This window comes from Danio aesculapii, chromosome 2 (assembly GCF_903798145.1).
Source record: "Danio aesculapii chromosome 2, fDanAes4.1, whole genome shotgun sequence".
NCBI classification, from domain to species: Eukaryota; Metazoa; Chordata; class Actinopteri; order Cypriniformes; family Danionidae; genus Danio; species Danio aesculapii.
In genome coordinates, this window is record NC_079436.1 from 42,303,440 (window position 1) to 42,326,012 (window position 22,573).

Below are 22,573 nucleotides of genomic sequence, written 5' to 3' on the forward strand. Positions count from 1 at the left end.
GAGATCTGATGAATGAGGTTTAGGCGATCACCAGCTGGCTTTTTTTTTACATTAGGGCAAATATAAATGTCCAAGCATCATTTACTTAGTCTACTCATAATCCTTTTATTAGCTTACTTATAATCAGACCCCTTAGTTTTTCTTGATTTTCTTGTGATTTTTGCGATAAAAAGGACTAATTTTGTGGCTGTAATTCCCAGAAATTTGCAATGAATTTTGTGATTAAAAAATATATATAAATATAAAAAATAATACATATAAAATTATATGTATTATTATATTATAATATATTGAGAGAGAGAGAGAGAGAGAGAGAGAGAGAGAGAGAGAGGGAGAGAGAGAGAGATCTTATTTACCATATTAGGTTGCCTACTATGTTAGGTGTGCAATCTGACACAATGACAATGAAACATATCATAAAAAAATAAAGCTTCTGTATTTAGGTCGGTTGTCAAGTCAAGATCTAAAACAGATCTAAAGCGGTAGGGATTAAGCCAAAGGAAGGTTGTATAACTCTTATTTTTACCCACGATCTTACTTTCTCTCAGATTTCACTCACTGGAGCATCTAACATCATGTACCTCACTCAGGACATGCGTTAGGGATTCCCCTACCATAATAGTAATACACCTAAAACACGGATTGCCGTAAAACTCGTCAATGGCAGGGAAGCGTTTTCTCTCGTTAACTGCAAGGAAAGAGTTAAACAACAACATTTATTGAGTCGGCGCACACCATAATACCAGCCATACATGTAAATCACAAATAATGTCCTTCAATTCAGTCACATCATTGTAAGCTGCTTGCTGTTCTGTCTGTCCCCCGGCTCTGTTTGTTAGATGTTTCTCACTTTATTTTGGAGTCTGAAGCGCGTCAGCGTCAAACACACAAAACGGCCAATTTGCACCACAGGTTGCCTAATCCAATCCTTGCATTGACTTCACATGTAAATTACTCACGCTTCATCCGCATCTGCTTACTGCACAGGCTGCAAAACAATCCCCCCCTCTGCTCCACGTAATGTAATGATTGTGAGGGCGCAGGTGAGATGTCGTTTTTTGAGAGACACTCAAATACATCACGTGCGCTGCGTATGCAACGTCTATAAGTCATGTAAAACTATAAATTGCAAACGGAAATAAATATAATTTGATTATAAGGTTTGGAATTGGATGTTTTGTGGGATTATCTACATTTTTTGCCATTATTTTGCATTTAATTCAGAATTTACCAGGATTGTTAAAATTTGTGACTTTGTTGATTTTGTGTTGGATTTAGCGATCGTGGAATTATGAAAAACTAGGGGGTCTGATTAATGTCCAAGACATGGATATTAATATTAAATGCTACTTTCGTGCCATTATTCGATTTTTTCCTAACCTATTTACTGGTTTAAAAATCTTAAATTGGTCCTCTTAAATGAATGTTTTAAAACTGCGTTTATTCGAGTTGAAATAAAACAAGTAAGACTTTCTCCAGAAGAAACAAATATTATAGCAAATACTGTGAAAAACGTACTGCACTGTTAAACATCATTTTGGAAATATTTGGAGAGAGAAAAATAGAAAGTCACAGGAAGGCTAATAATTTTGCCATCAACTCTGCATGAATCCTTCTAGAACATTTCAAGACATTTCATTTTTTTACTATTTAGGGATATTTAGCCTCAAGTGGTTTTGAACCAGTTTCTTTTGCCTGTTGAACACAAAGGAAGCTGAAAACTTGTCACCTGTCATCTGTAGTAGGAAAATCAAATACTGTGGAAGTCAGTTGGTTTCCTGCATTTTCAAAATATCTTCTTTTGTGTTTATTCTTTTTGAGTTAATAGTGACAGAATTGTCATTTTTGGGTGATTTATCCCTTCTAACTAAAATGACATACAACAAATGTATAATTAACAGTAAGCTGAATCTATTATTCATGTACAATAAAGTCAAATGCTTAAATGTGATAATGTGGAAAATTGATTCTGTGATTAATTAATTGTGCTACTTGATGTTAAACTTTTTAAAACACTAACCAAGTTGACAATAGCGGAGTTTGACAATTGACAACCAAGATGAAAAATTGACTTCATTTTGTGAGATAACTGAAACTAAATGTATGATTCAGGAGGCAGTGGCAGAAACGAAAAATATAAACAAAATAAACATTTTTGCCACTTCATTAGAAACACCTAAAACATTTCCATTCATTCATTCATTCATTCATTCATTCATTCATTCATTTTCAAGCGCTTTTCCGGGGCTAGGTTGCGGGGGCAGCAGTCTTAGGAGAGAACTTCCCTCTCCCCAGACACTTCCCCCTGCTCCTCTGGGGGGATTTCGAGGTGTTCCCAGGCCAGCGGAGAGACATAGTCCCTCTAGCATGACCTGGGTCTTCCCAGAGGCCTCCTCTTGGTGGGACATGCCTGGAACACCTCCCTAGGTAGGTGTCCAGGAGGCATCCGAAACAGATACCCAAGCCACCTCAGCTGACTTCTCTCGATGTGGAGGAGCAGCGGCTCTACTCCGAGTTCCCCCTGGGTGACAGAGCTCTTCAGCCTATCTATAAGGGTGTGCCCTGCCACCCTGTGAAGGAAACTCATTTCGGCTGCTTGTATCCGCTTTCGGTCATGACCCAAAGGTCACTACTATAGATCGAGTCAAAAATGACAAAAAATGTTTCCAAATGAAATAAAACAAATATGAACATTTTACTCAAACCCAATACCTAATAAACTGTGAATATTCAAGTGGTTGCTTAGTCCTTTGCATAGAAGTATACATATTTTTTTCATGAATTAAACACTTTACTTACGTTAATATAAACATTTATTAACTTTATTTATGAAAACTGTCAATCACTAAAAAAATTCTAATATGCACTACCATAATATGCAACCGTCCATATATAAAACAACACTATTAAGTATGGGGATTCAAACCTTCACTCCAGCCAGCATTCCTGTAGTGGACACACTGAAGTCCAGATACGCCAATGAGTCTGGGTCAGATGGCTTGAACATCAGAGGACAACGTCTCTTTGGCAAGTCATCTATTAAATACACACCAGCATACAAACACACTTCTAATGAGCACCTGACAGATGTAACGTGTAAAAAAAGATTGAATGTCTCGCACAAAGTCACCTGTTTCCAGGATTGGAGGCCACAATTTAAAGTCCACAGCCACCGATGCGTCTCTGGACTTGAGAAGTTTTGAGATCATTTGGCTGGTCATCACACACACTGACCGACTCACCTGCACATAACAACATGACATCCACTAAGAATGCTTATCTGTGACTATATAGTAGATACCAATTCTAGTGCATTATTTGTAATAAACCACATTTACAGTTATTGAATTTATCTACTGATGCTGCGATATGTTTTGCTTCTCATTTAGTGTGTAATTTATCCATTTGTGCACGTGTAAGATTCATAAAGCCACTAAGCCCACTTTCACAAAAGGCATTTGTTCGGTCTAAAAGAGAATAAACTGCCTAAAACTACTGATTCCAAGACAGCAAATGTCTACGTAACAACTATAATGTTGCTACATGTATTGTTTTGAACAAGTCACAACATAAAATGCAATTTAAATGGCTTACAACAACTACTACTACAACAACTACTTCAATAACTATTATCACTACCACTACAACAACTATTTCTACAACCACTACAACAACAACAGCAACTACAACAACTTCTATTATTACTACTACCACTACAACAACTACTACGACTACAACTACTACTACAACAGCTATTACAACTAATACTATTACTACAACTAATACTATTACTACAACTACTACTACCACTACAACAACTACTACTACCACTACTACTACACCTACAACTACTACTACCACTACAACTAATAACTACTACAACCACCTCTCCTACCACTACTACAACAACAACTACTAGTACTATTATTACTACCACCACTACAACAACAACTACTACCACTACAATTTCAACTACAACTACTACTACACCTACAACAACAACTACAACAACTAATACTATTACTACAACTAATACTATTACTACAACTACTACTACCACTACACCTACAACTACTACAATAACTACTACTACCACTACTACCACCTCTCCTACCACTACAACTACTACAACAACAACTACTAGTACTATTATTACTACAACTACCACTACAACAACAACTACTACTACTACCACACCTACAACAACTACTACTACTACTACAACAACAACAACTACAACTAATACTACTACTACCACCTCTAATACCACTACAACAACAACTACTAGTACTAATATTACTACTATCACTACAACTACTACTACCACCACCACAACAACTACTATTACACCAACTACTACCACTACAACAACTACTACTACTACTACACCTACAACTACTACTACCACTACAACTAATAACTACTACAACCACCTCTCCTACCACTACTACAACAACAACTACTAGTACTATTATTACTACCACCACTACAACAACAACTACTACCACTACAATTTCAACTACAACTACTACTACACCTACAACAACAACTAATACTATTACTACAACTAATACTATTACTACAACTACTACTACCACTACACCTACAACTACTACAATAACTACTACTACCACTACTACCACCTCTCCTACCACTACAACTACTACAACAACAACTACTAGTACTATTATTACTACAACTACCACTACAACAACAACTACCACTACTACCACACCTACAACAACTACTACTACTACTACAACAACAACTACAACTAATACTACTACTACCACCTCTAATACCACTACAACAACAACTACTAGTACTAATATTACTACTATCACTACAACTACTACTACCACCACCACAACAACTACTACTACACCAACTACTACCACTACAACAACTACTACTACTACTACAATTTCAACTACAACAACTACTACTACTACACCTACAACAACAACAACTTCTACTATTACTACTACTAATCATAACAATAATTATAATAATAATAATAATAACAATAATAAGGGCTAGTAATAACATGCATCCAATACCAACAAACTTCTACCATATATTGTTTTGAATTACCATAGAGATATATTTTACTTTACACTACTTTTATTCTGTTTGTTTGTTTTTGAGATATTTGGCCAATCACAACACACTGGGTCAGTTGGCCAATCAGAAGACTCTGGACTTTTCGAAAGGAGGTGCTTTGCAGAAACCAAAGCTCAGTTAGAGAATCACAGACAGACTGACTTAGTGATATGACCAAACAATCTCAAATACAATGCATCATATTAGTTGATCTTGATAATTATCATTATAAACATCAAGTTAAAGGAAGATATTTTCCTCCACAGTGAAAGTTATGAAAAAAAATTACTGTAATTGCATCTCTTTATATGTCTATGATAATAATATAATTCTTATCCCCATCCTTCAATAATACAATAGAAGAACAGCCTTCTAACTGGGTCATTCCTGTTTGTCAGTGTCCTTCAGAGCCCTGTCTGGTTACCAGATGTTTTTCCTCACCTCTAGGATCATTTTAACTGTAGGCAGTGTGGTGGAGATATTCTGTGGATGAGGCGGTCGCACGGTTATAGGAATGCAGCCAGCATACAGACAGCCATAAAATGCAGCGATCAGATCCAGACCTGAAACACAAACACACACACAAACATGATATCTTAAGTTTGTTTGTTTGTCTATTTAAAGCCACATCAGCAACTTATTATAGCTTCATCAATACATATAAAAACATATTACACAGTAAAAAGAATAGCTCAACAATTCACACATCACCGTCTGGCTAGTTTCGGTCCTCTACTTATAAGCTAAAAAGGCAATAATGGTCCCACATTCCTGACCATTATCATAAATAAAGCCTAGAAAAACAGAGCATCAGTATATTGTAAACTGATAGGTTCATATATTGCTTTCCAGTTATCAAAGATGTAGTTTGTTACTTAATTATAGTTCTGAAACTTTTAAAATTTGTATTAAATTCAAAATTGTAATATATACATCAGTGTAAAACCTATGAACGTTGGAAAAACATATTCTGTAATATTAAAAGCAGCTGGGTCTCCACTTTTGCATGGCCTCTTTTTTGTTTTAACAAACTTATTCCTCAGGTTTTTCCAAACTTTTACAAAAACTTTTCTCCTTTACCACTGTTTTTGGCATCTGGTTCTCCTTATGATCATGCATGGACAGATCATAAAGATGTCTGTACAGTCATACCTAATTCAGGCAAAATTTCTTCAAAGTGTTTCATATTCAACTCAAATCAAACACGGGGCCAACTGTTCACCTGACTCTCAAAAAAGTTTGTGAGCTCCGCCAGCCGAAATCATGTCGTGCGCACCCAAAGCGAACCTCCGCAAACACAGCAATGACGTCACATTCACCGCGTGCACTCAGTTCAGTAACAGAAAGCTGATTGGCTATTGCATGTTGGTCTCATTTGTAGTTGTAATACCGCAAATTACATTTGGACTACTGAAATAAAGAACTATATCACCACGAAATCCAAGCACCAACAACAAAAGAGAATTTAAATGAGCATTAAATGTAGCGTTACATGGACATCAGAAAAATAAGACCTGTGCAAAAATATTTAAGACCTAGAACAGCGAAGACGTTTTAAAGCCTAAAATTTAGATTTTTAAATTTTAGACATTAAGACACCACGGAAACCCTGTAAAGTGTTACCCACTAAAGCATTAAATACGATGGAATTGTAGTACTTGACATTGTAGTAAAATATAACTAGAATTATAGCAAAAAACACTGTAATTCACTGCACATTTGCTCATTCTTATTTGTGGTATGTTTGATGGTAATGTGATGTTTAATTGAATGTATTGGTAACACTTTATTTTGAGGGTCCCTTTTGCACATTTAGTTATATTTATATATAACTTATTATATTTGGTTATATTATATACACTGGGTGTCCACATGTTCATGAACAGCAGATTCAAGGACTTTCAATGACTTTTTAAAGAACCATTAAGTTTAAATCAAGCACCTTTGCAGTTCATACCCCAGCATATGAAGAGCCATGAAAGTCCTTACTGTACATAAAGGGTCACGAAACACCAACATATTTTTTGAGATTACGACAGACATATATGTGTCCCACACTGCTAAAAACACTATTAGGACACATATATTTCACAGAATTTGGCAAATAATTCGATTACTGATGTCCATGTAAACATCACTATCTTTCTCCCCTGCGTCTGTATGTTGTTTTGATCAGTGAAAATCAGTGTGTACTTGAACTGAAACTCCCCTTTTCAAGCAAATTCATGGCCCTTTAACATTTCACTTACACTTAATATTTATGTAAAAAGGTCAGAGTAATTTAAAAAAAAATTTACTATTTCAAAAAGTCATAAAAAAAGCTTAAAGGACTTTAATAAAATTTGTTGAATTTAATACTGGTAATGGTGGCTCAGTGGTTAGCATTGTCGCCTCAGAGCAAGAAGGTCGCTGGTTTGAGTCCCAGCTGGGTCAGTTGGCATTTCTGTGTGGATGTTCTCCCAGTGTTAGCGTGGGCTTCCTCTGGGTGCTGCGGTTTCCCCCACAGTCCAAAGACATGAGGTATAGGTGAATGAATGAATGTGTGTGTGAATGAGAGAGTGTATTTCTCAGTACTGGGTTGTAGCTGGAAGGGCATCCGCTGTGTAAAACATATGCTGGAATAGTTGGCGGTTCATTCCACTGTGATAAATAAGGGACTAAGCCGAAGAAATGAATGAATAAACACATGCCAACAAAGTATCATTAGAGTGTGACATTTGACTGAAAGAAAATTTGCAAGGAAAAAAATGTCAATTTACACTAACCCTAATCTCAACCTAAAAGTCTACTAACACTCTAATGAGAAATGCCAGGTAGTTACCCAATGTGATGTTTGCAGATTTAATAAGAGTGGGCGACTCTTCAATGTGAATCACAGAAGCAGACTGACTGATGTAGCGGATCTGATTTAATAAAATTCAACAATTATCTGAGCTGCAGACTACAGTAAAATAAAAGACTACAGATGGGTTTTTCACCCTCAACGTGTGAAGTTTGTTAACTACGGATCTGACAGCAAACATTGTGATCATTTATTTACAGCTTAATTGGGTTGTAATTAAGGCAAAGATGTATTATGCCAGACTCAGTATATTTACAGGCATTATTTCATGTCTTCATCTTTGAAGTATTATTATTTCGGAAGATTTTGTAAATATTAAAAGTATTAGCAAATAAGTTCATAACCAGAATATACATTGTGTCACATTTTAAAATCAAGTGTTTAGGTTTGTAGCATTCCTTTGAGTCCACACTGATCTTTATGACCATTATTAACTTCTGATAAATGGTTTTAAAATTCTACTGCTAAAAGAATCTCTCTGTATGCTATTATGCTGCCAAATAACAATACTCATTCTGGTCATGTACACATTAATAACAACAAACCTTCAAACCCTACTGAAACTAAAGGGAAGTTTGTGTCCAAATTAGGGTTAGGTAAAGCATACACTCAAAGACTGTTTATAAAGGAATTATGAATAAAATATTTAGCTATCTTAAAAACAGATATCAAAACCAGTGACACAAAAATAAAGGGTTATAAAAGGGTTATAATAAAGGTTTTTATTAAGTAATTAGTTTATTTTTTTTTTATTTCTTTTAGGGTTTTTTCACCTTTAATTGGGATAGGACAGTGGAGGACAGACAGGAAAGTATTAGGAGCAGAGAGAGGGAAAGAGTCGGCAAAGAAACTCGCTGTGAGCACCATGATGCTATATGTTGGCACGCTTAACCACTAGGCTTTAAGCATCTATAAGAGATTAAAATCTCTCATTAACATTTAATCAAAAATATTTCATTGGTGTTCATAAGATGAATAAAATGATTATTCTGGAAAATAAATGTTTTTCCATCCTGTATTTTATTCCATACTTACTACATAGACGTGGAATTGACTATAATCAGATTACAATCCTTAGACAGTACTCAAGAGTAGCAAGTAGTGAGTATTACGCTATAAAAAGCTGATGCATTTACATCTAATTTGTGGATGTGTGTAAACGTAACATTCTGTAGTGCATTTAATTAAGGCCCAGCAGGCACACAACATCAAAAGACGTAAATATTAGGTTAGATTCAGGTTGTGATGTCAGGTGACCAAAATTCAATGTCTAGCCAGCGTCTAAGGACAACAATTTTGATGTCCAAAAATTACGTCAAAAGACATTGATGTATTTGGTTGATTTTAGGTTGTGTTAAAAAGTGACAAAAATCCAACATCGAGCCAACATCTTAAGCATATTAACATGAAATACTGACATTTATTCACTGGTATGACAACCAAAATTCAACGTCTGATAGACGTTATAGTAGTAACGTCCACACGTTGTCAAGCTGTAATATAATTAGACATTGATTTTTGGTTGATTTAAGGTTGGATGTTGAACATTGACATCAGCCTGACATTGAGTTCTGACATCAAAAAGATTTTCATTTCCAAACAAAATGCAACGTCCCCATGACGTTGAGGTACAATGTCAATCTAACGTCATGTTGACGTCCTGTGCCTGCTGGGTGTTTAAGGCCATTTCGGTCATCATACAGTAAACATCTGACATCTTCTCATCAGTGACATGCATCTAAACAGTCTCTGGGTCAATGTGTGTAAAGATTTTGGATATCTTCTTGGACACTTTTAATGCTTCCAAACAGTTTGCTGCATTTATAAAGCGTCCATGTCTTGAGGTAGTTCGCTATGATGCGATTTACCTTCTGTGTGTGATTTGATTGGACAGGAATCACAGGACTGATTTTTCTAAACCCCATAGACAAGGGGAAAAAAAAAGTAGTGACTGCAGATTGAAGGAAAGTAGTGGAGTAAAAGTACCTATACAGCATGAAAAATGTACTCAAGGCAAAGTTAAAGTAGACATTTATAAAACTACTTAGTACATTACAATTCCTGAGAAAAACTACTCAATTACAGTAATTTGAGTCTTTTGTTACTTTAAACCACTGGTTGAGGGGCTGGTTGCGAAATAAAGGAAACTTAAAAAACATAAAAAAATAAAACTTGAATCATACGCCAAAGCGACTGTGCTTTATGATGCACTGGTACCTTTTAACAAATTTTGTCTAAGTTACATAGCAACTACATGACAACTCATTCTCTTTGGGTTAGGTTTAGTGTAAACTGACATTTCTTCCATTTGACAACACAGATCCGACCCACGACAAGACGCTACTCACAAAGCAACAGATTCAGGTAAATCTGCAAAAGTGAAACAATATTTCAGCCTTTAAACTAACTTCAATTAACTGCACTGAAATGAAACTTTTCAGACGAATTAAATAGATTTAAGTAGTGGGACAAAATCTCAAAACGTGCAGACGTTTGTTGAAACTTTTAGAATCTGTAAAAGAAAATAAAGATTCTTGTGATTCTAAATAAACACAGAAAACCAAAGTGTTACGTAAAATTACCTGGTGGATACACTAGTGCTACATGGTCTCCGTCTCGTAACTGTCCTCTTTCATAAAGCAAAGTGGCGATTTTCTCTGCTCTTTTGTGAAGTTGTAGACAAGTCAGAGAACTTCCTACTGCTCCCTAAAACACAACACACACCGGAAATCACATGGATGTCATGTGTTTGTGTTAATTTTCTGAAAACGCTGAGGTGTGTGTGTTACCCGTGAGTTAATGAGTGTGTACAGTATGTGCTCTGGTGTTGTCTGAGCTCTCCACTGCAGCATCTCCGACAGAAAGAGAAACTGCAATTCACAGAAGGAAAAAATACAATCAGTGAAAAAAGCCAGACTTACAAATCTTCATAAGATCCAAGCGGGTGGTAACATTTCATTTTGAGGCTCTCCTTTAGACATTCTGTTGACTATATGTAACTACCAAGAGTCAACCAACTCTCATTAGCGTATTAGTAGATTTAGGTTTGGGTTAGTAAAATAAATAGTTGCAAATTACAAATAATCAGTAAAATGTTTGATGTTTTTAGTACAGTAGAAATAAAATAGGTGGTTGACTAATGCTTTAATGTAAAGTTATTTAGAATCAGAGAAATGTGTACAAAGTGTGTTTGCAGTTTGAATTTGTGCTTAAACACATTTTCAATAATTGACCGAAATTCAATCACATTTATTAATATATACATTATAATATTTATTCATCTTTGTTAACATTAATGAATATAAAGTTGTTTATTGTTAGTTAACGTTAACTCACAGTTCATTAACTATTATTAAAGAGCCCATATTATGGGTTTTTGAAAATGACCTTCTATGCAGTGTGTAACAGCTCTAAGTGAAGTGAAATATCTAGCTACAGCTTAAAACTGAAAGCGTGCCATCAAAATGATTAATTCATATATAAAAGAGTCGACTCATAGTGGTTCAGATGAATCGCTGTGGAGTTTTTATCTGTGTTGGCGTGACGTTGATACGGAACTCAAGCCCTGCTAATTTGCTGTGCGCGCAGACCTGGGAAAATTTTAACCCCTGACCCTGGTTTGAATCATGTCGTGAAGACGCTGCGCTCTGAAGTGCGAGGAAAAGTTATTATTATTTTCCCTACCCAAAGATGAGGCTGTGAAGAATCAGTGGTTGAAGTTTATTTTTTGCAAAAATACCTCAGCATTACAGCCCCAGCCTTGTGCTGTGTTTCTGTCTTTTTTCTGATGAGTGCTTCACCAATCTACACACTTACAACAGGGGATTCATCGGCTGTTTGTTAAAGGAAGGATCAGGTAAGACTATTGATGTACGGGACTTGACAGGAACTTTACAGTATACAGTTCATGGATCAGTTTCTCCCTCCACTTCACAAGTGTAAGTACGTGCGATTAAAATGGTTGCCTCCTTGTTTACTCTAGCTTGCAAATGATGTATTTAATTGTGTTTAGTTACTTGTAATTGCTTGTACTGTATCTGGTTAACTCTTTGTTTTCTCATATCGCGTCTAAAGCCACGTTGAAAACGCGACGTGTGCCGCTTAGGCATGGGATGATAACCGTGTTCAAGGTATCCCGCGGTTTGGAAAAGTCAAGGTTTAAAACCGTCAAAATTTTCTGCAATACCGTTCCTAAGAAATGAGTACGATTTTTTTAGGACAATAGTATCTCTAGCAGAAAAGATCTCCACAGATGCCATTTTAAATTGTAAAAAAAATCTGTGTTTTTGAAACTAATGAAGACATCAGAAGTCAATAATTCATTTAAATTATTTAGCCTGACATGTTTACTGTTCTAAAACATTATAAATGTTTCTCAAATTAAAATATATTGTGTATGTATGTAATATATTTTGTTTTTTACCCAGACATTTAAAAAATATATATTTTAGAGCAGTAATCACAATACCGTGAAACCGTGATATTTTTATCCAAGGTTATCATACCATCAGAATCTTATGCCGGCCCATGCCTATTGCCGCTTTCGCTTCCATTTAAATGTGTTTGTGAGCTCCCGATCCACTGCCGTTTGTCGTTGCTATTGCCACCATCAGCTGTTCCTACACACGTGTGGCAGTCAAGTTTCAAAATTGTACAGCTTTTGCCACGGTGTGGATTAATACTGAATGTGTGTCACTGTTTTTAATTATGGTTAAGAATAGAGCAATATGCTGGTGTTTCTGCATTGGGCTCACACATACACTCTGCACTCTGACTACTTGTTGATAAGCGTGCTGGGCATTTCTCTACATCTTGTGCTGAACGCAGTCGACAAATCAGTACATATTAGCATTGCGCTAAGGAGGGGTTTGGGAACCAATTAATCTCTGAACAAATTATATGGGAGTCGTTGAGATAATTAGGTAAAAACTAATGCATATTATGAGACAAAAAAAGTGTTTTTTAACCTTGCATGCATATCAGCCTGTTGTTGGAGACTCCCAAAACCAAAACATGACCTTTTTTAATGCAAAATAGGCACAATTTAGTATTTTAATAATGCATTAGTAAATGCTGAAATATGTACATTAATAAACGTTGCACAAGTTTTAGATACTTAAGCTAAGATAAACCAATAGACTATTATTTTAATGTGGCACCAAAACTCTTAACATTGTTTAATAAACTCTTAATTTCACCACAATTTTTATAAATTACAAAAACATTTGAATATAACTATCATTTTCATCACATCATTAATAGGAAAATATAAAAAACTATTATTGAATGAAAATATCAAGTCGAATTAGAATAATTATAACTTTTTATTATCATTATTTTATATTTTAATGTATTTTTTATAAAATACAACTTAAATGAGGAAAAAAATGAATTAAAAGGGCAATGATGATTTTGTAACAGTATGGCTTTACATTTGATCGGAGACACTGTAAACATAATACAGAAATGTTTGCTCGCCTGTATATTTTCCTTTCATATTAACATTATGAAATTTTTCCTATTAATCATATCCTAAGTGATCCAAAATGTCTGTAGACACACAAACTTTACCTGCTCATTGTCTTCCATGTGACTCAAATCTCGTCCGCTGGCCTGAGCCATTCGTTTCCCCGCAACTAGATTCCCCACCATCACTGAGGCAGGACCCACCTCTGCAACAAACACAGTACTTTGACACAATGCCTTCACTTTAACACAACCACATGGTACTCTATGATGCAGAGTCTGGTGTACCGGGTTGTTTCTGTCTGGGTTTGGGCAGGTTGGTGATGCAGGAGTGAGGACACATGAGGATGCTGCAAGGGTGAAGGCCCCCCTCCAGGAATAGCTGCTTGGTCTCAGACAGGTGGATTCCTCCCAGAGGGGTTTTGGGAAGAGTGTTAGCAGGAACCAGTGCCAGACAGTAAACCCCAACCTGATGAATCCCATCTATAGCCTGAAAAAACAGAGAGAGAACTCATTATTATTGAATCTGTGCATTATTAATAACCTAAATTATATCATGAATGCATTGAATAATGTAAAAGTGCGACTAAAAGTTTCAAGTTCTGAAATAAGGTCTTTCATTCACCAAAGCTGCATGTGTTTAATACAGTAAATCCAATAATACTGTGATGTTATTAACTATAGTTTAATGTATTCAGGGTTCCCACTCTAAACCAAATGTCAAATTCCCTGACTTTTCCTTGACTTTCAATGACCAAAAAGCTGAATTTCAATGATTTTGTGATCGCAGAATTTAACAGAAAAAACAATCCATTGAGTTTTCATTAATTAATTTGTATTTCTTTAAATTGGTGCAGATATTTTTTGGCCAGCAAGAACAGTTCAAATTCCTTCTGTGTCATTTGCATTGCATATAAAAAAAAACATTATATTTGCATATATGTTCATCCAGTGTGTGATAGCTTTGTCGACACAGCACAGCAGAGTGTGAGACTCGCTTTAGACATGTCATGTGACATTATTGAAATGCAAATTCAGCCGAAGCATATAAATTGGATGTTTTAACTGGCAAACAAGAATCCCTGATGTTGCAGGACTTGGACAAGAAAATATAAAATTAGCTGACTTTCAATATCTGGAATATTCTTTTAAATTCTGTGAAAATCCAGCAATTCCATAACCTGTGGGGACCCTGTGTATGGTAAAATGTAATTTATTCATGTAATTGTAATCAATCAATCAATTAATCAATCAATCTGTCTATCTGTCCATCCATCCCTCCCTCCCTTCCTCCCTCCATCCATCCATCCATCCATCCATCCCTCCATCCATCAGTCTGTCTATCCATCCATCCATCCCTCCCTCCCTCCATCCATCCATCCATCCATCCATCAGTCTGTCTATCTATCCATCCATCCATCCATCCCTCTCTCCATCCATCTACTTGGTTTTCTTCTCCTCCTAGGGCACAGGTGTCAAACTCAGTTCCTGGAGGGCCGCAGCTCTGCACAGTTTAGTTCCAAGTCTAATTAAACACAGCTGACCAAACTAATTAAGTCCTTCAGTTTTGTTTGAAATCTACAGGTAATGCCGTGTTCACACTAGAGTTTGAGCATTAAAAGTCGTATGGCGCTGTGGAAAGGGGCGGGTTTAAACAAGACGACTACACATTTTAAAAAGTAAGCGATTGGTCCATATTTTAATATTAAATCCAGAGAGGTCATGTTTTGATCTTCGATTGGTCTCATGGAGTCACGTGACGTGATTTCGCAGATCAGATCTCACCAAGCTTGAACTTTGCAATGCAGTTAACTGTGAAACTTGTTGCACGAGCTTGCGTTTCCAGTCTGGCGCATTCGCGTACGTACGAATGGAAGTTTATAGGGAGAGTGCAGTGTGACTGCGGCTTTACTAAGTTGAAGCAGGGTTGGAACTTAAATGTGCAGAGCTGCGGCCCTCCAAGAACTGTATTTGAGACCTGTGTCCTAGGGGATTGGTGGGGTTTGGGCGCTGTTTGGGGGTTTGATCAGTTCCTGCTTACCCATGTAGTTGTTACACAGGTACAGTATAAATTAATTGTATTTTCCGAAACATAATTCTAAACATTTCTTATTATTATCAATACTGAAAACAGTTTTGCTGCTTAATTTTGTGTGTGTTTCAGTATTATTTGATTATTATACATTATACAAAAAGTAGTTACTGGAATGTAGAAGAGCACGTATTAACTGTCATTATTGATCAATTTAATGCATCATTGCTAAATAAAGTATTAATTTATTAAAAAAAAAAACATACTGAGCCAAAAGGATTTGATAAAAAGTAGTTTACACAAATACAAAAAGACATATTTCATAAAATAACAAAAATGGCACTGTTAGTTAGCATCATAGTATGTCCAAACTCGAAATTCATTCATTAAATTTCCTTCGGCTTAGTCCCTTTATTAATCAAGGGCCGCCACAGCAGAATGAACCGCCAACTTATCCAGCATATGTTTTACACAGCGGATGCCCTTCCAGCTGCAACTCAGTACTGGGAAACACCCATACACACTCACATGCACACTCATCCACTAAAGCCAATTTAATTCATCCTATTCATTTATAGCACATGTCTTTGGACTGTGGGGGAAACCAGAGCACCCAGAGGAAACCCACGCCAACACGGGGAGAACAAGAAATGCCAACTGATCCTGCCTACAGTTGAACCAACGACTGTCCTGCTGTGAGGTGACAGTGCTAACCACTGAGCCACCGTGTTGCCCTCCAAACTCGAAAGATGGTTCCTTTGTTGTTGATCATGATATTTTTCCTGGGCGACACAATAAACGATATGCTGTAAGACTGGTTTCTGCTTTTGTCAAGTGCGACATCCATGGTGAAATCTTCAAAATACATGATCTACAAAACTGTATAGTATATTAAACTTTAAAAGTGTTCAGCTTTGCTAAGTTTAAGTTGCTTAGCACAGCACTTTTGTTTTCAGCAGGGGGAACATGGCTAATTTTACCTTTGAGACTAGTTAAGTGAATGTGTGTGTACCTGCAGCACTCGGCTCATCCACTGATAACTCTCTTCTTCAGTGGAATCTGGTCTTTGTTCTGCCACCAGCACAATCCTCTCATCATACAGTACAGTCACTGAAAACACCACCGTCCTGGACACAAATTATTCAGATGATTTATACAGCAATTTTAATTACAATGCTTTCTAGAGCAGGCCTTGCTTTTCATACATGCGTCAAAAACGCATCAAAACAATCAAAAGCATAAACAGATTTAAATGAAAGTAATTTACTCTATATACATTAGAATGTCAAAAACATGACAAAAAGGACAAATAAACAAAGATTCTCATACATTTCTACCACAATTAAAGGGTTGTTTCGCCCAAAATTGAAAATTCTGTCATCGTTTCCTCACCCTTCACTCATAAACCTGTTTGAATTTCTTTGTTTTTCATTTGAACACAAGAGAAAATATTTTGATGAAAGCTGAAAATCTGTAACCATTGACTTCCATTGTACTTGCTTTTTTAAAAAATTTTTTTATGAAAGTCAATGGTTATCACCTGGTTACCAGGGGCCTCATGCATCAACGCTGCGTACGCACATAAACTTTGCGTACACCAGATTTCACACTAACGTTTGGATAGTCTAACGATGAAATTAATGTGAGAATGTGCGTCGGTCCACGCCAACTTCATGTCTGGCGTACGTGTATTTCTTGTGTGTGTTTGTTTTATTTTCATTGGCGACTCCTAGAGACAATTATGTTAAATTGTACACTGCAAAGTACCGCACCAACACATGTGAAAAACATTGCTATTAATTCATAATTGATAAAATGGGTTAATATTTTTTTTTGTCTACAAATTATGTGATTTAGAACATATAAAAGCATTTGCAAATGTATACAACCCTTAGTCTATGGCAATGGCAGTGTTGGCCTTATTAGAGGACATCGAGGCTCCAAGGTGGCAGGGTGCACGATTTGAAACCGTATACTGACATTAACCATGTGCGCATGATCATCCTTTCATTATCACTCATGGTATGCTTCTTTTACCTGTTTTCTTTTGCTTACAGTTATTTTTGTTAATACTATTTAATTATCATTTTTTATAATAACATTGCTTGAGATTAACTCCCTGTGTATGTGTGGTTAACTGGTGATCTGGTACTTCTTTTTTAAATGTCAATTTTGTTTAAAGAAAAGTTGTTGAATTAAAAAGAGCTATATTTTGTTTGTTTTGACACATTTAAAATTTGTGGCCAAGAAATAATTATTTATTTTTGGTGATAAATTTGATAAATCCTTGATTTTGAGCCCTGAAAGGTCATGTGAAATAAAAACTGATTGCAATGCGACAACCCATTTGCTCATGCACATTGAGCAAGCTAATACACAACACACACAATAAGTGAAATGAATGAGAAGGCATGTGGATATAACACAACATCTAAATCAAGTAATTTTAGCATGTCAAAGTCAAATTTATGCATGTAAAATATATTTTCCCAACAACAAAAGTGTGGCTAGTGAAAATGACGAGTGGCTAGCAATGTTGTAAATATACTAGCCATAGTGGCTGGTGATGAAAAAAGTTAATGTCAAGCTCTGAAGATAATGATGTTTATATAAACACTATAAATGAGGAGGACTTCTCTCCTCTTCAATCCCCGGGTCTGAATGCAGACACAGTGGATAGAGGTGCAGCAGGGCTCTTGCCCTGTCTATTTCAACCATTAGCCCTGCTCGAAATCTGGAGTATTTTAAACACAGCAGAATGGATATAGGCGGTGTGTCTGGATGGTAACGAACTCAACTGATAAAAGACAAAGTCCTGCTATTCTCCAATTCTCGTACAGCTCTCCCGACAAAAATGCTTGCAGCAAACCAACAGCTTTGCTGTATCGGCCCAGACAGAATCATGAGGAAAAACATGCAACAAAACCCGTGGATTATGAAAACCCGGAAGTTTTAAAATATATTTTAAACTCGGAAGATGAAATTAGCTGACGAAAGCTCAAAATTATCCACAATTAAAGATAACAGGTACTAACGTTGTCTTAACTGATGCTCAACACACTCAAATTTGTTAAAATCTCAAAAAAAGTGCTCCAGGGTGTCTTAAACCTTTAAAGAGATCGTTCACCCCCTCAAAAATGTATTCTGTTATCATTCACTCACCCTCCACTTGTTCATTTTGTTTTTTGTCTTGTTCAGTTTGTCTTCCATATATATATTTTTTTTGCTCCTACACTTAATGCCAATGACCAAAATTAACACAACAAAGAAACTCATACAAGTTTGGAACCACTTGAGAATGAGAAAATAAAAACCATCATTTTTAAGCAGACACTCAAAGGGACAGTTCAAATAAAATGAAAACGTATTCACTGTTTATTTACTCACCCTCAAGTGTTTACAAGCGTTTCTCTCTTCTGAACACAAATAAAGATATTTTGAATAAAGATGAAAACCGGTAACCTTTGACATCCATAGTAAGAAAAACAGATACTATGGAAGTCAATGGTTACAGGTTTCCAGCTTTCTTCAAAATATCTTCATTTGTGTTCAACCAAACATGAAAACAGGTTTGGAACAAGTAAATAGTGAATAATGATGACAGAATTTTCAGTCTTTGAGTGAAGTATCCCTTTAGCTTGTATTTAATGGCAACTAAAACCTCTTTTTTAAATATTTTAATTTAAGCCGTTTTTTTTGTCTTTGACCCACACACCTTCCTCTGTAGATGAACTTCATGGGTTCTACAGCCAGAGCAGTAGCGATGAGGTCATCAGCGTTGTGTTTCCGTCCGCCGACCTGCATCAGTCCCTCAAGAGTCCCAGAGATGAAAATCATCCTGCCCGGACCCACAAACCCTAGGAGACCCGACCGCACGAACACACAGTCGCTGACCAAACCACCGTCACACGCCACTGGACAAACCTGCACCACACAAACACACATTTACTGTCAGGAAACACACAGAGTACAGTATAGTATAGTTAGTATAATTTCAGCACTATAGTATCTGTATATTGTGCATTTTTTCTGTATATTGCGAGTTTTACCATCTTGTCCTACCAGAGACCAGCTGAGGAAATCAACCAACTAGACCAGCTTCAGCCTGATCATTTCTATGAATAAATCATTCGGATTAACTAAAATTATACAATGGAAGTAATTTTGGATGAATTAATCAGACAAATAAATAAACCCAGAAACCATTTATATAGTAAAGTGCCTTTTTATTTTTCATGGTAAAATTAAGATTTAAAATTTTAGATTGTGAAGAAAGTCTCATACGCTCATCATATGACCACATGAATTTATGAAAATTCATATTTTAAGGTAAAATATAATAAACACAATAGAAATGTGGTACAGTATATTACTACATTTTTAAAAAGTTATAATAATTACAGGCTTGACTGTATATAGTATATAATAAACACACACATATATATATATATATATATATATATATATATATATATATATATATATATATATATATATATATATATATATATATATATATATTAGATTCTTTAATCTAAACAATTAAAAATGACGAAATGACATCTAAACTGGCTGCAAAAGATACCCACATTTGCCTAATTTAAATAATATACACTTTTTATTCTAATTATTAATTAATTATTAATAAATATTATCCATTTTAGAGATATTGTCTGTTTTTTATTCATTTTTCCTGTTATTTATTTCTCGCTTCTCATATATGTTACTAATTTCATGATGTTAATTTATTACATAATTCATACATACAGTATCTAAAATGCTCTGGCAGTACTGTACTAAATGTCATGCCAATAAAGCAACCTGAACTTGAGAGAGAGAGAGGGAGAAAGAGAGAAAGAGAGAGCGCAGCTGTGTGCAGATGGCTCCTAAATAGCATACAAATAAGAGAAATAGTGGATTTCTTTTCATTTCAACAGCCTTTTTTTAAACTTTACCCTATTGAAAAGAAACAGTGTATAATGGTGTCATAATAAATAAAAATATTGCTAAAAAGCACATAATTTTTTGTCACAAGTAAGTTTTAGTCACAAGTAAGTTAACCATTTATTGTGCCTTGAGTAAAGGATGTTTTTTCAATTCAGCTACCACCGCAAGTATATTTCAAACCTGTGGGAAGCACTGTGTATATATATTTAATAAAATCATATTTTTGTAATAAAAATAATAATAATGATAAAAAAATACAAATAAAATAAAAATTATACATACACAGTTGAAGTCAGAATTATTAGCCCTCCTGAACTGTTATCCCCCGTTTATTTTTTCCCTCAATTTCTGTTTCACTGAGAGATTTTTTTCAACATTTCTAAACATAATAGTTTTAATAACTAATTTCTAACAACTGATTTATTTTATCTTTGTCATGATGACAGTAAATACTAATTGACTAGATATTTTTCAAGACACTTCAATACAGCTTAAAGTGACATTTAAAGGCTTAACTAGGTTAATTAGGCGAGTTATTGTATAACGATGGTTTGTTCTGTAGACTATCGAAAAAAATATAGCTTAAAGAGGCTGATAATTTTGACCTTAAAATGGTTTTTAAAAAATTTAAAACTGCTTTTATTCTAACCGAAAAAAAACAAAACAAAAGAATTTCTTCATAAGAAAAGATACTATCAGACATACTGTGAAAATTTCCTTGCTCTGTTAAATATAATTTGGGAAATTAAAAAATTCAAAGGGGTGCTAATAATTTTGACTTCAACTGTATAAATAAACAATACAGTGATTTATTACAAAACATTTTTGTATTTTTTTGTATACTACAAGTTTTTTACTTTCTTATATTTTAGAAAAATTAATAATATGATAATCTCAGATTTTAGTGTTACACGATCCTTCAGAATTCACTTCAATATGCTGATCTCATTCTCTAAATTGCTATATTATCATTGTTGTATTATCATATATATATATATATATATATATATATATATATATATATATAAAACATTTATTTTTTTCAGGATTCTTGAATACAGCAAATTTAATATGCCTAATATGTCCTTTATGATTAAAAAAATACAAATAAATCTCACTGACTCTAAACATTTGAACAGCAATCTTAACACAGTGACACGTTTACATACAGTGCATAGTGCGTTTTCACACCTCAAATGTGTTTTTGCTCATTCCTGTAAGCCCATAATAGGACGTGCCCGTTGCAACAGCAGACACGCAGATCTCTCCTATCTCATCAGCTTTACACAGTTGAGGAACGCCCTCCACTTTAACGACACACACCACCGCTGAAAGACACCAAGAAAAGTCAGTTTTACAAGAGCCATAAAGCCGTTTGATGAGGTCTGCGGTCGCATGAGGAAAACAGGCAGCCTTATGAGGGAAACGTTGGAATCTAATCAAAATGCATTGTGGATGTTGACGTTCTGGTAGTTTCTGTACCTCCTGGCATGGCTGTGCCCACATCCTGCAGGGTGAGGACGGACAGCTTCTCTCCCGTGTCCACCCGGATCACCCCGTGGCTCAAGTTGGTCATACTCAGGACCCCTCGGCCTGCAGGCTTTGAGCTGCTCTCCTGAGGCCTGACAAAAATAAAAACACATGCATACAAACAGATGACGGAATAAACATGTCCATATGTGGTGCTGGAATATTGTGTTACCATAGACACGATTTTTCCAGATTTCATACAAACAATATGGAATTGTGTGGTTTGGCTCCACAAGCCCTGACAAACTGAGACTGCTGGCCTTGATTGGTTGGCGTAGATGTATTCTCACGGTCTTAAAAGTAAGAAATGAAAGTTTAGCCAAAGTAAATAAAAGTTTAACCAAGTATTATCATTGTGTGATGTCTACCACCACTTTGGAATTTGCATAAATACCGCTGAATGTGTAAAACGATCTCATGAAACTCATATTACTTAATTAAATATTGTTTTGAAAATTGAAGAGTTTTTTTAAACAATATAAATGTGTTTATGCTAAATAAAAGTTATAATTTCAATTCTACAGGTCAAAACCTTTAAACAATGGCGTATAAGATAAGCAAAACTTCTGTTCTTTTAAACCGTCTGCTCACCAAAATATCCTGAAAAAAAAATGGCTTCACAAAAGTATTAAGCAGCACATCTTTTTTTTAAC

General features: G+C 35.4%; 1 protein-coding gene across 1 annotated transcript in view; it reads right to left on the reverse strand.

Annotated features, from left to right (window-relative positions):
• LOC130238390 (disco-interacting protein 2 homolog C-like) overlaps nucleotides 1–22,573 on the reverse strand; it is a 79,127-nt gene that overhangs the window by 3,113 nt on the left and 53,441 nt on the right. Inside the window, exons 19-29 of the mRNA XM_056469391.1 lie at nucleotides 21,873–22,012; nucleotides 21,582–21,718; nucleotides 19,159–19,367; nucleotides 16,456–16,570; nucleotides 13,700–13,901; nucleotides 13,517–13,617; nucleotides 10,735–10,815; nucleotides 10,528–10,651; nucleotides 5,545–5,666; nucleotides 3,131–3,242; nucleotides 2,927–3,036 (exon numbers count right to left, since the gene is read on the reverse strand). Coding sequence (XP_056325366.1) covers nucleotides 2,927–3,036; nucleotides 3,131–3,242; nucleotides 5,545–5,666; nucleotides 10,528–10,651; nucleotides 10,735–10,815; nucleotides 13,517–13,617; nucleotides 13,700–13,901; nucleotides 16,456–16,570; nucleotides 19,159–19,367; nucleotides 21,582–21,718; nucleotides 21,873–22,012 — 1,453 coding nt within the window. The remainder of the gene's footprint in view (nucleotides 1–2,926; nucleotides 3,037–3,130; nucleotides 3,243–5,544; nucleotides 5,667–10,527; nucleotides 10,652–10,734; nucleotides 10,816–13,516; nucleotides 13,618–13,699; nucleotides 13,902–16,455; nucleotides 16,571–19,158; nucleotides 19,368–21,581; nucleotides 21,719–21,872; nucleotides 22,013–22,573) is intronic.